At 37.1% G+C, this 13717-nt stretch overlaps 1 protein-coding gene across 10 annotated transcripts in view; it reads left to right on the plus strand.

The window, feature by feature from the left end:
• Positions 1-13717, plus strand: part of CABCOCO1 (ciliary associated calcium binding coiled-coil 1) — a 184431-nt gene that overhangs the window by 41278 nt on the left and 129436 nt on the right. For all 10 annotated transcript variants that reach the window (XR_011488758.1, XR_011488759.1, XR_011488761.1 and 7 more), the window contains one exon: positions 7197-7335. Coding sequence is in view for 6 of the 10 variants with exons in the window: in XM_070470704.1 (XP_070326805.1) it covers positions 7197-7335 (139 nt within the window). In the remaining 4 variants the exon portion in view is untranslated. The remainder of the gene's footprint in view (positions 1-7196; positions 7336-13717) is intronic.

Consider the following 13717-nt stretch of genomic DNA (forward strand, 5'->3'; position numbering starts at 1 on the left):
ATGACTATTATATCTACTACTGTGGGCAAGAATTCCTTAGAAAGAATGGAATAGCCCTCATAGTCAACAAAAGAGTTTAAAATGCAGTACTTGGGTGCAGTCTCAAAAATGACAGGATGATCTCAGTTCGTTTCCAAGGCAAACCATTCAACATCACAGTAATCCAAATCTGTGCTGCAACCAGTAATGCCGAAGAAGCTGAACTGTTACTTATGAAGATCTACAAGACCTCCTAGATCTAACACACAAAAAAAGGTGTCCTTTTCATCACAGGGGACTGGAATGCAAAAGTAGCAAATCAGCAGGAGTTACCTGGAGTAATAGGCAAGTTTGGCCTTGGAGTACAAAATGAATCAGGGCAAAAGCTAACAGTTTTGCCAAGAGAACACACTGGTCACAGCAAACACTCTCTTCCAACTACACAAGAGACAACTCTATGCATGGCCATCACCAGATGGTAAATACTGAAATCAGACTGATTGCATTCTATGTATCCTAAGATAGAAAACCTCTATACAGTCAGTAAAAACAAGATCTGGAGCTGACTGTGTCTAGATCATCAGCTCCTTATTGCAAAATTCAGGCTTATATTGAAGAAAGTAGAGAAAACCACTTGGCCATTTGGGTAGGACCTAAATGAATCCCTTATGATTATACAGTGGAAGTGACAGGTTCAAAGGACTAGATATGATAGAGAGTCACTGAAGAACTTTGAACAGTGGTTCATAACATTGTACCGGAGGTGGTGACCAAAACCAATGCAATGCAAAACCAAAAGAAATGCAATATGGCAAAGTGGTTGTCTGAGGAGTCCTTACAAATAGCTAAGAAAACAAGAGAAGCAAAAGGCAGAGGAGAAAGGGAATGATATTCCAAATTGAATGCAGAGTTCCAGAGAACAGCAAGGAGAGATAAGAAAGCCTTCTTAAGTCAACAATGCAAAGAAATAGAGGAAAAAAGCAGAATGGGAAAGAATAGAGATCTCTTTAAGAAAAGTGGAGATACCAAGGGAATCTTTCATGCAAAGATAGGCAAAATAAAGGACAAAAATGGCAAGGACCTAGAAGAAGCAGAAGGGATTAAGAAAGGTAGCAAGAATACACAGAACTGTACAAAAAAGCTCTTAGTGACCCAGACAACCACAATGGTGTAATGACTCACTAGAGCCAGACATCCTGTAGTGTGAAGTCAAGTGGGTCTTAGGAAGCATTACTACAAACAAAGCTAGTGGAGGTGATAGAGTTCCAACTGAACTATTTGAAATCCTAAAAGATGATGCTGTTAACGTGCTGTACTCAGTATGCCAGTAAATTTAGAAAAAGCAGGGGCCACAGGACTGGAAAAGGTCAGTTTTCATTCCAGTCCCAAAGAAAGGCAATGCCAAAGAATGTTCAAACTACCATATAATTGTACTCATGTCAGATAGCAGCCAGATTATGCTCGAAATCCTTCTCACTAAATTCAGCAGTACCTGAACCAAGAACTTCCAGATGTACAAGCTGGATTTAGAAAAGGCAGAGGAGCCAGAGATCAAATTGCCAACATCCGTTGGATCATTGAAAAAGCATGAGAGTTCCAGAAAAACATCTATTTCTGCTTTATTGACTATGCTGAAGGCTTTGACTGTGTGGATCACAACAGACTATGGAAAATTCTTAAAGAGATGGGAGTACCAGAACACCTGACCTGCCTCCTGAGAAATCTGTATGCAGGTCAAGAAGCAACAGTTAGAACTGGACATGGAACAACACACTGGATCCAAATTGGGAAAGGAGTACGTCAAGGCTGTATACTGGCACCCTGCTTATTTAACTTATATGCAGAGTACATCATGTGAAATGCCAGGCTGGATAAAGCACAAGCTGGAAGCAAGATTGCCAGGAGAAATATAAATAACCTCAGATATGCAGATGACACCACCCTTATGGCAGAAACCAAAGAAGAACTAAAGAGACTCTTGATGAAAGTAAAAGAGGAGAGTGAAAAAGTTGGCTTAAAGCTTAACATTCAGAAAACTAAGATCATGGCATCCAGTCCCATCACTTCCTGGCAAATAGATGGGGAAAGAGTGGGAGACTTTATTTTGGGGGGCTCTAAAATCTTTTGAACTATGGTGTTGGAGAAGACTCTTGAGAGTCCCTTGGACTGCACGGAGATCCAACCATCCATCCTGAAGGAGATAAGTCCTGGGTGTTCATTGGAAGGACTGATGCTGAAGCTGAAACTCCAATACTTTGGCCACCTCATGCAAAGAGTTGACTCATTGGAAAAGACCCTGATGCTGGGAGGGATTGGGGGCGGGAGGAGAAGGGGACGACAAAGGATGAGATGGCTGGATGGCATCACTGACTCGATGGGCATGAGTTTGAGTAAACTCTGGGAGTTTGTGATGGACAGGGAGGCCTGGCGTGCTGCGATTCATGGGGTCGCAAAGAGTCGGACACGACTGAGCGACTGAACTGAACTGAAAATCACTGTAGATGGTGACTGCAGCCATGAAATTAAAAGACACTTACTCCTTGGAAGAAAAGTTATGACCAACCTAGAGAGCATATTAAAAAGCAGAGACATTACTTTGCCAATAAAAGTCCATCTAGTCAAAGCTATGATTTTTCCAGTAGTCGTGTATGAATGTAAGAGTTGGACTATAAAGAAATCTGAGCACCGAAGAATTGATGCTTTTGGACTGTGGTGTTGGAAAAGGCTCTTGAGAGTCCCTTGGACAGCAAGGAGATCCAGCCAGTCAATCCTAAAGGAAATCAGTCCAGAATATCCATTGGAAGGACTGATGCTGAAGCTGAAACTCCAATACTTTGGTCACCTGATGTGAAGAACTGACTCATTTGAAAAGACCCTGATACTGGGAAAGATTGAAGGTGGGAGGAGAAGAGGATGACAGGATGAGATGGTTGGATTGCATCACTGACTCAATGGACATTAGTTTGAGTAAACTGCAAGTTGGTGAAGGACAGGGAAGTATGGCGTGCTGTAGTCCATTTGGTCACAAAGAGTCAGACACGACTGAGTGACTGAACTGAACTGAGATGCAGAGTACATCATGCTAAATGCCAGGATGGATGAATCCCAAGGTGGAATCAATATTGCAGGGAGAGATCTCAACAAACTCAGATATGCAGATGATACCACTTTTAATGGCAGAAAGTAAAGAGCGGCTAAAGACCCTTTTGATGAAGGTGAAAAAGGAGAGTGAAAACCTGGCTTAAAACTCAGCATTCAGAAAGTGAAGATCATGATATCCTGTCCATCACTTCTCGGCAAATAGATGGGGAAAATGTAGAAACTGTCAGATTTCGTTTTCTTGGTCTGCAAAATCACTGTGGATGGTGGCTGCAGCCACAAAATTAAAAGATGCTTGCTCCTTGGAAGAATAGCTATGACAAACCTAGACAGTGTATTAAAAAGCAGAGACATCACTTTGCCAAAAAAGGTCTGTAAACCTAAAACTATTCTGAAATTACAAATTTACCTGTAGGGATTACCCTACCCCTAAATCGTAATACCATGCAGCTGTAAAAAAGGAAAGGATGAGGAAGCTTTCTAGATATCATATGTTGTTAGTGAGTCAAGCAAGGCGCAAAGTTGTATTCTTTTGTTTAAAAAAGAGACAAGAATAAGTCTTTGTATGTTTTTGTTTGTTATATATACAAAGAAGTGCTGAAATGTAGAAAAAACTAATAATCAAAATTGTATGTGCAAAGGGTATAGGAACTAGACATATGGACAACAGGATTGGAGTAAGTCTTCTCACAGTACACCTTAACATATTTTTTGAGCCATGTGAATGTACCACTTATGAATTTAATTGTAAAAAGAAGTATATGACATGAACAGTCTTTGCAGGCTGTGAGCTAAGAATTTATAAACTAGAAACAGTAAAGGAAAGTAGAAAAATTTCATGAATCTCACATTCCAAATTTGACAAGAGATTTCCATTTTAAACTTTTTCCATAACTTATAACTGCATCACAAATATTTCTTTTATGTGAAACTTTATATTGTTGATGTCAGTTCAAAAATGAATTTTTAAAACTTGAACAGGATCCATCCAAGTACTCATAAACTGTGAGAGAGTGAAAGTACATGTGTAAAGGCTAACCAGAAAAAAAAGCAAGAGATCTAGCTTTTCTTTCTGATAGAAAATCCCCTCAAACCTTTCAACCTGAAAAAGTTCTAACTACCATCAAGAGAGAAGGTAATCTTAGCCAGGTGTGCCAGGGAAATAGGTAAAGTATGTTTATACTTAAACTAAAAAGTGGTAGAGTCCTGAGTGCATAGTGAGCACTCCCATCCCATTCTGCAACATCTTCATAGAGAAAGCACTGAAGAACAATGTGTGCTGTGAACTTGTAGCATGGTCAATGGTTACTAATAAAATTCTAGTGTAGAAACTGCATTTTCTACTGACTCACTTCTAATCTGTCCCTTGTCTCAGATTCTGCTGCTTTATCTATGAGACATTCTCCAGACAACCCACCTGGAGTCAAAGTAGATCAAAATAAAGGATTATGGAATATAAGATTTGTACAGTCTTAATATACATATTGAGGTCTAATTTTTCCAGGAGCTGACCAAGCATGGGATATAGACTGTTAGATAGTCTGGATATTTGGCCTCTGTCAAGGTCAATGGGCCAAGATTAATTCTCCTCTACATAATATGAATTTATTAAATAATCATAGAACACTTCTTAGTTCTATGAAGTTGAATTGTTTTTCTTCCAAATAGAAATAATAATAGTAAATATTTCATAGAATTAACTTGTGTCACTCATGGTGCCATTTGTTTTCCAAATACTGTCACTTAGTTCATCCACAATCTTATGAGATAGTTCTATTAATATTATTCTCCTTATTTTAAAAATTGTAAAAATAAATGAGATTCAGAGATGCCACATCTGAACTCCAGCAAGTGAGAGCCCATCCTCCTGACTACCTCAAATGTGCCTGGTTTTGAGTTGAATTCTAGAAAGTGCTATAGACATATAATATATATATATCTTTTCAGTTTACCAAGTTTCCCATGCATTCCTTATTTGATCTTCACAGCAGCACTATTAGTTTGAAAATTGGTAATATTCTCATTTACAAATAAGCAAATGAAACTCAGATCACCTCACTAGTAAATGGCAGTTATGAGGTACCAGTCTAAATCTTCCAACTAATTATAAGTACAGTATGTTTTTTGATTACCCTAAATTTTCAAGGATAAATTTTATTTCTAACAGCTTTTACTATTTAATTGGTTTAAGCTTTTATATTTTAATCACATCACTAAATGTGATTTTTAAAAGAGCAAACATTTCAGTTAGATAAGTAAAATGATAACTTTCATATTTTTAAAGCCATTTCCTATTGAAAGACATTAGACATAAAAAACAGTTTTAAAGAGTCAGTTATATTTTAACATAAGGAAATAGCTGTATAAATTTATTTTTGTGCTTGATAAGTATAATTACATCTAGAATTACAGTCATCTAAATTTTTTCTCTGCATCTCTAATTAATACCATTTTATTAATAAAATGATTCAGATTGTAATCCATTCATTTCTTAAGTGCTTTTATCCAACAGATTTTTCATTTCTTAAATTGCTGTCACTATTTTCAAAAGAAGTTTGTCATGAAAAAAGAAATAATTCAATAATAATTGAGCTCCACTTAAAATGATATAGGAAAACCTAGTTATCTAGCAATAATTCTATATCTCTGACAGACATAATACAGTATCTGTAAGGAGGCTATGAGAATTAGACTAATTGTCATTCATTAAACTAGATTTTAATTGTTATATAGTTTTATGCTTCTTTTCTAATTCCTACACATAGAAGCTAGACTAAACAAGTTGGTATTTATAGTGTCTTCCAAATTTTTAAATTACTGTCATTTTATTAGTAATTTGGGGACCTAGCACTTATATCCCAGGAAAAGTAGCTGTGTAACCCAGAAATAACTGGGTCTGACAATCAGCCTATATTCTCATAACTTCCCAGCACTCTCCCCTTCTACCTCCCTGAAAAATCCATACACCTCATTAACAAGATGTGGAAACTTTAATGGTTTGGTTGGGCTTGGGAGGGTGAGGTTCACATTGTTCAGCACATTTCTCTCTTAGGCCCTCATCTAGGCCCCCAGCTGACAAATGCCTTCCCCAAGCAATCAATCCAACCTCCTCTGTGCTAGAGCCTTTCAGATCTCCAGCTCCATGCTCTTTGGTGTCATGTCCATATACCCTTCACTTATCAGCAAAGGACAACCGAGACACTCCAGTTACCTGGATTCATCCTCAGCATGCAGGGAGCCAGGACTGTCTGTGTATGTGTATTTTGTATTTGCCTGCCACAAATGAAAATATGAAAGTTAATATTTGTAATATATACATTGTAAAAGTTTAAGTCTCAGGCTTTTGACACTTAACTACTACTTTTTCAACTGGATGCCTTAGGAAATAGTTTTACTTTGTTGTTTGTTTGCTTTTAATAGTGAAATAATTGACTTAAATCATTGACTTGTTTGGTGTAATGGTGACAAAGTGGTGTCAGTGTCACTCTTTTTGCACTGTCATCTGGCTCTCACCACCACCATCAGGCATACATTTGAGAAACAGCATATATATGTCTGTAGCTTAGGAAAGAAAAATAAAAAGTCTTGATATTTTACATAAAAATCCATATTCCTGACATCTATTGAAACTTCAGGTCCAGATTCCCACATGGTAACAACAATCAGCTAAAACTGAGTATTAGTCAATTCTGTTCATTTACATTTTCAGCTCTGGGTTCAGTTTTGCTGTCTACCACAGCCGAGTCTACCATGTAGGCCTTCCTTACCAGCTAATCTAACCAACCTTTGGGTCATTTCCATCTATACTCTTAATCTAAGATCATAAAAAGATTTTCTTTTCCATTCTAAAGTAATTTTTTGAGGGTTTTTTCCCATCTTAAAATGGAAACAAACTCTTTAGACATTTGTATAGTGTTTATGGTAATTTACTATTGTTGGGTTTGTCACCTACTGTTCTTTTACATAAAATGTAATTATTGGCATAAACAAACAACAGTAGTATTACCATTTGTCTTCATGAGTACTAAAATTTTTACACATTAAGGACATCTTTGGTTATTTGTTGCTAAAGCATCCATAAAAATAATGCTTAAGACTTCTCTGGACTTTTTTTCCAGCACTGCATATGTCCTTAGAAGACAGCATAAAATGGCTTGGAGAAGTTATGGCTGAAATAGGACCATCACACAAAAATGAAAAGTGGAATATCTTTGATGTGAAACAAGCCAATGCTATTGTTGATTACTTGAAAATCAGGTATGGACTTTATTCAGTAGCATTTAGTTTTTTATTTCAGGTTTTCTAGAGAATGTCTATTAAATAGAAACTACATTTTTAACTAAGTTAGACATTTACAAAATTTATACAGTAATAAAGTGAAGTGAAAGTCACTCTTCGTGTCTGACTCTCTGCGACCCCATGGACTACACACAGTCCATGGAATTCTCCAGTGGGTAGCCTTTCCCTTCTCCAGGGGAACTTTGCAACCCAGGGATCGAACCCAGGTCTCCTGCATTGCCGGCAAATTCTTTACCAACTGAGCTATCAGGGAAGCGATACAGTAATTAACCCAACCAATAATTAGATAATACTCAAATCATCCATCCAATAGATCCAGGACATTGAACATTTTGGTTAACCTTGTGGATTTAAAAAAACTTTGTGTTTAATAAGTATAATATCATTGAGATATGTAACTCTTGTCTAAGATTTTTTTCTCTGAATCACTAATTACTACTGCTCTTACTAATAAAGTGATTTTTTTCAGATTTGATTACAATGGATTCTTTAGGTAGTTGATCTTGATGTTAAAATTTTACATTTTATAGAGTAAAATTTTTTTCCATTTAAACATTTATTTAAATGGTTTGTATTAGAAATTGAAGAGATTTATGTATGTATTTCCTCAGATTTATTATGTGCCCTGAAATATTTTGTAGTATTGACCATTTAAACTCATTAAGTCTTTCTCTTTGCTTCGAAAATGATGAGGATTGGAGGAAAAGTATTTTTATTACAGTGATTCTTCATTGTTGAACTAAGAAGTCTGTCTTTTTATATGCTCTGTCACAAGATCTACGTGAGAGTCATGCATCTCTCTCAAGAGATATTTTTAAAGTTAGCAAATATTTAAACAAGAGTTGGTAAAAAAAAAATCTTTCTTTTGCCTAACTAAAAGTTTCTGCAGAATATCCTTGTTCCTCCATTACTATATACTGCAGTACTTTTCAATTTTAAGTTTAAAAATTCTAAAATAAATGGTGCTACATGATAGTCTAGACATGCTCATGATTTGCTTGGCAAGGATCCTGGTTGTAGTCTGGAAGTTTTTAAAAAAATTAATGTGTTTAATATGATAAGGTTTATATACTGGTTTCTGGCATGCATTAATAATGGTGTATGATATATTTTTATGTAATAATATTTGATGTATAATAATATAATTTCTTAATGTAACAACATAACCTCCTAATGTGTGTCACACTGAGAGCCACAGTAGTCTTCCTATCAACCAGACTAAAAGGAGATCGTGTGTGGGGAGAGGGAAGGGAATGGAAACAGAATTGGAAAGGAAATAGGAACAGGAGAAGGAAAGAAAAGGAAAAGGAAAACCTGTTCCCCAAGATCCTTTTACTGGGCAGGGGAGTTTAGACCATTCTTTCCTTTCTCTCTCTATTTGAGCCTTCTAGGTCTCTCTTGCACATTTTTCAGCTGAACTCTCAGCCCAAGAGTTTTATTTGGGGCACAAGGATGGATAATTAATCACAACAGCAAAACCCAAGCACCTTCTAGATAGTGAAAGATGGCAGCTCTTTTCTTCTTCATCTCTCTGGATGAATATTCATCAACATGTTTCTTTTTGTTTTATTTACATTCATACATACAAATACAGAAAAGTAAAAAAAGTAAAATTTTGTAAAAGGTAAAAAGTCTTACCTCTCCCCACCCCACCCCCCAAAATTGGAAGTTTAGTCAAATAAAGTAAATCAGAACTAGTTCTTCATTTTGTTTTTTAATTAATTTGCTTACTTTTTGACTGCACTGGGTCTTCATTGCTTCGCACAGGCTTTCTCCAGTTGCAGTGAGTGGGGGCTATGCAGCAAGCAGGGCCTACTCATTGGTACAGTGCACAGACTTCTCATTGCAGTGGCTTCTCTTGTGGAGCACAGAATCTGGGGTTCACAGGCTTCAGTAGTTGCAGCACACAGGTCCAGTAGTTGTGGCTCATAGGCCTAGTAGTTGTGGCTCACAGGCCCCAGAGCATGCAGGATATGGTAGTTGCAACATGTGACCTGGTAGTTGCAACTTGTGGGCTCTAGAGCACAGGCTCAGTAGTGCATGGATTTAGTTGCTATGTGGCATGTGGAATCTTCCCAGACGAGGGATTGAACCCATGTCCCCTGCATTAGCAGGTAGATTCTTATACACTACTCCACTAAGGAAGTTCCAGAACTAGTTTTGATGCTGTTAAATCTTGATGGATTTCAGAGAAACTATATGTTTTAAGTGTCTGTGTCACATAAAATAAAGTATCACTTGGTAAGTAGGATATCTGGAATTGATACTGACGTTGTGTAAAGAGAAATGTGCTTTTCTACAATGCTTGTTCACAGCGTCACATAGATCCACAAATATTAGTTTAATGGCAATTAAATCATATAATAGTTACCATTTTAAAGCTACAAAGAAATTTTCTAAATACGAAGCTAACTCATGTGTCAAAAATATAACCATGGCTCTTTTATTTTTCTGGAATTGAGCTACAGGAGTTGCTTGTATATTTTTGAGATTAATTCTTTGTCCATTGCTTCGTTTGCTATTATTTTCTCCCATTCTGAAGGCTGTCTTTTCACCTTGCTTATAGTTTCCTTTGTTGTGCAGAAGCTTTTAATTTTAATTAGGTCCTATTTGTTTATTTTTGCTTTTATTTCCAGTATTCTGGGAGGTGGGTCATAGAGGATCCTGTTGTGGTTTATGTCTGAGAGTGTTTTGCCTATGTTTTCCTCTAGGAGTTTAGTGGTTTCTGGTCTTATGTTTAGATCTTTAATCCATTTTGAGTTTATTTTTGTGTATGGTGTTAGAAAGTGTTCTAGTTTCATTCTTTTTGCAAGTGGTTGACCAGCTTTCCCAGCACCACTTGTTAAAGAGATTGTCTTTTCTCCATTGTGTATTCTTGCCTTCTTTGTCAAAGATAAGGTGTCCATAGATGTGTGGATTTATCTCTGGGCTTTCTATTCTGTTCCATTGATCTATATTTCTGTCTTTGTGCCAGTACCATACTGTCTTGATGACTATGGCTTTGTAGTATAGTCTGAAGTCAGGCAGGTTGATTCCTCCAGTTCCGTTCTTCTTTCTCAAGATTGCTTTAGCTATTTGAGTTTTTTTTTTTTTAATTTCCATACAAATTGTGAAATTATTTGTTCTACTCTGAAAATACCATTGGTAGCCTGATGGGGATTGCACTGAATCTATAGATTGCTTTGGGTAGTATACTCATTTTCACAATATTGATTCTTCCGATCAGTGAACATGGTATATTTCTCCATCTATTTGTGTCCTCTTTGATTTCTTTCACCAGTGGTTTATAGTTTTCTATATATAGGTCTTTTGTTTCTTTAGGTGGATATATTCATAAGTATTTTATTTTTTGTTGCAGTGGTGAATGGAACTGTTTCCTTAATTTCTCTTTCTGTTTTCTCGTTGTTAGTGTATAGGAATGCAAGGGATTTCTGTGTGTTAATTTTATATCCTGCAACTTTACTATATTCCTTGATTAGCTCTAGTAATTTTCTGGTGGAGTCTTCAGGGTTTTCTCTGTAGAGGATCATGTCATCTGCAAACAGTGAGAGTTTTACTTCTTCTTTTCCAATCTGGATTCCTTTTATTTCCTTTTCTGCTCTGATTGCTGTGGCTAAAACTTCCAAAACTATGTTGAATAGTAGAGGTGAGAGTGGGCACCCTTGTCTTGTTCCTGACTTTAGGGGAAATGCTTTCAATTTTTCACCATTGAGGATACTGTTTGCTGAGGGTTTGTTAAAAAGTGGGCCAAAGAACTAAACAGACATTTCTCCAAAGAAGACATACAGATGGCTTAACAAACACGTGAAAAGATGCTCAACATCACTCATTAGCAGAGACATGCAAATCAAAACCACAATGAGGTACCACTTCACACCAGTCAGAATGGCTGCTATCCCAAAGTTCTACAAGCAATAAATGCTGGAGAGGGTGTGGAGAAAAGGGAGCCCTCTTACACTGTTGGTGAGAGTGCAAACTAGTACAGTCACTATGGAGAACAGTGTGGAGATTCCTTAAAAAACTGGAAATAGAACTGCCGTATAACCCAGAAATCCTGCTGCTGGTCATACACACTGAGGAAAGAGACTGAAAGAGACACATGTACCCCAATGTTCATTATGGTACTATTTATAATAGCCAGGACATGGAAGCAACCTAGATGTCTATCAGCAGATGAATGGATAAGAAAGCTATGGTACATACACACAGTAGAATATTACTCAGCCATTAAAAAGAATACATTTGAGTCAGTTCTAATGAGGTGGATAAAACTGGAGCCTATTATACAGAGTGCAGTAAGCCAGAAAGAAAAACACCAATGCAGTATACTAATGTATATATATGGAATTTAGAAAGATGGTAACGATAACCCTGTATGCGAGGTAGCAAAAGAGACACAGATGTATTGAACAGTCTTTTGGACTCCGTGGGAGAGGGCAAGGGTGGGATAATATGGGAGAATGGCATTGAAACATGTAAATTATCATATGTGAAACATCACCAGTCCAGGTTCAGTGCATGAGACAGGGTGCTCAGGGCTGGTGCACTGGGATGACCCAAAGGGATGGGATGGGGAGGGAGGTGGGAGGGGGATTCAGGATGGGGAACACATGAACACCCATGGAAGATTCAAGTCAATGTATGGCAAAACCAATACAATATTATAAAGTAAAATAATAAATTAATTAATTAAAAAAAAACCATGTTTCATTTTAGACTGATCAACCAGTGATAGCCCTAGTCAATTTTGGAAGAGTGATTTTTATAACATGACTTACTGCACATGAAACTTAACTGACAATAAAATTGATATTTCATTTGATGCTCTTAATAAGTCTACACCACATACTCTATCAATATAAGGTGGTTTATGAATTTAAAAACGAATACCAAAATTCCTTCCCAACATTGCTATGAGTACTGAGTAATCTGAGTAATATATACATAGCTTTTTAACATAAGACATCATTGAGATATCTGTCGGCTTCAAGGACACTTCTGTCATTGTATATTCTATGTATTCTGTAGAAATCAGGCGAAGGTAATGTGCACAGACGTATACCCAATATAAGAAAAGCAACACTGTCCCTCTTTGCACACATGCACTTCCTGCTGTGGAACCAGGTATCTTGACCCATTTTTATTCTGAGTCCTCTCCTTTTGATTTGAGACTAAGACAGATGTTTGACAAAATAATCTAGGGATTTGAGTCAACTGGAAGTTCAAAGGTAGAGGTAAAAAATACATTCCCATTTCAGAAGTGATACTTTGTTCCCATGTAAGTCTCCCTGGTAAAGGGGGAGGACCCCAGCTGTGGTGGGACCAGAGCAAGGCTCTGGGAGTGACCTGACCAGCAGCTGAGTCAGTGCCTCCCTTAGGTGGCCCCTCGCCTTGCCTGTCTCACTGTGTAGCCCTGACCTTGCCCGGCTTCGCCTCTTTGACCACTGCAGCCAAGTCATGCATTTTATTTTCAGTGTAAGAAGTGAACTTCTCTTTTAGTATGGGAGTATCTAATAATGACTTCCCTGGTGGTTCAGGTGGTAAAGAATCCACCTGTAATGAGGGAGACCCAAGTTCAATCCCTGGATCTGGAAGATCCCCTAGAGAAGGGAATGGCAACCCACTCCAGTATTCTTGCCTGGAGAATTCCATGGACAGGGGAGCCTGATAGGCTGCAGTCTGTGGGGTCACAAAGAGTTGGACACAGCTGAGCAACTAATACTAATCTAATTACTATATACAATAAGGAGAATAAAGTGGAAAGATTATAAAATTGCAGGAAGGAAGGTTTATGAATTGACTTCATTGAGTGACACAAGATGGGGAAAAGAAAATTTTATACCAGTTAACTGAAAAGAAGCCAGGCTCTTTCCAAAATACTCTACAGCCTTATTTTTCTACTCAGAGTCAGTTATTGACAATGTAATAGTTTTAATCTTAAAGCTTTTTCTAGGTAACAAATGTAAAGGAAGGTGGGTTTGAATGTATTTTGCTTCATTGGATCATCAGATGTCACTAATCTTAATGTATTTTCTAGCCAACAAATCAAAGTAATGTCAAAATCTAAGTTAGTCTTCTGAATGTTGATGACTAATTTGAATGTAGTGAAAAAGAAAAAAAAAATGACTGATCTGCACACACATCACTTTTTAAATTGATTGTGTTAGTAGTGAGATCAACTGCTAATATAACTCAGAGAGACCCAGCTGCCTGAGGATTTCTTCATTGATTTCAAATGAATTGAAACTTTGATCCATTACAGCATTCAGGAGAAGCCATTATTATACATGCTCTGTAGCTACATTTTGCAAATGTTAATTTCTCAGTTATATTAAAATCA

The sequence above is a fragment of the Odocoileus virginianus genome, chromosome 7 (assembly GCF_023699985.2).
Source record: "Odocoileus virginianus isolate 20LAN1187 ecotype Illinois chromosome 7, Ovbor_1.2, whole genome shotgun sequence".
Classification (NCBI taxonomy): domain Eukaryota; kingdom Metazoa; phylum Chordata; class Mammalia; order Artiodactyla; family Cervidae; genus Odocoileus; species Odocoileus virginianus.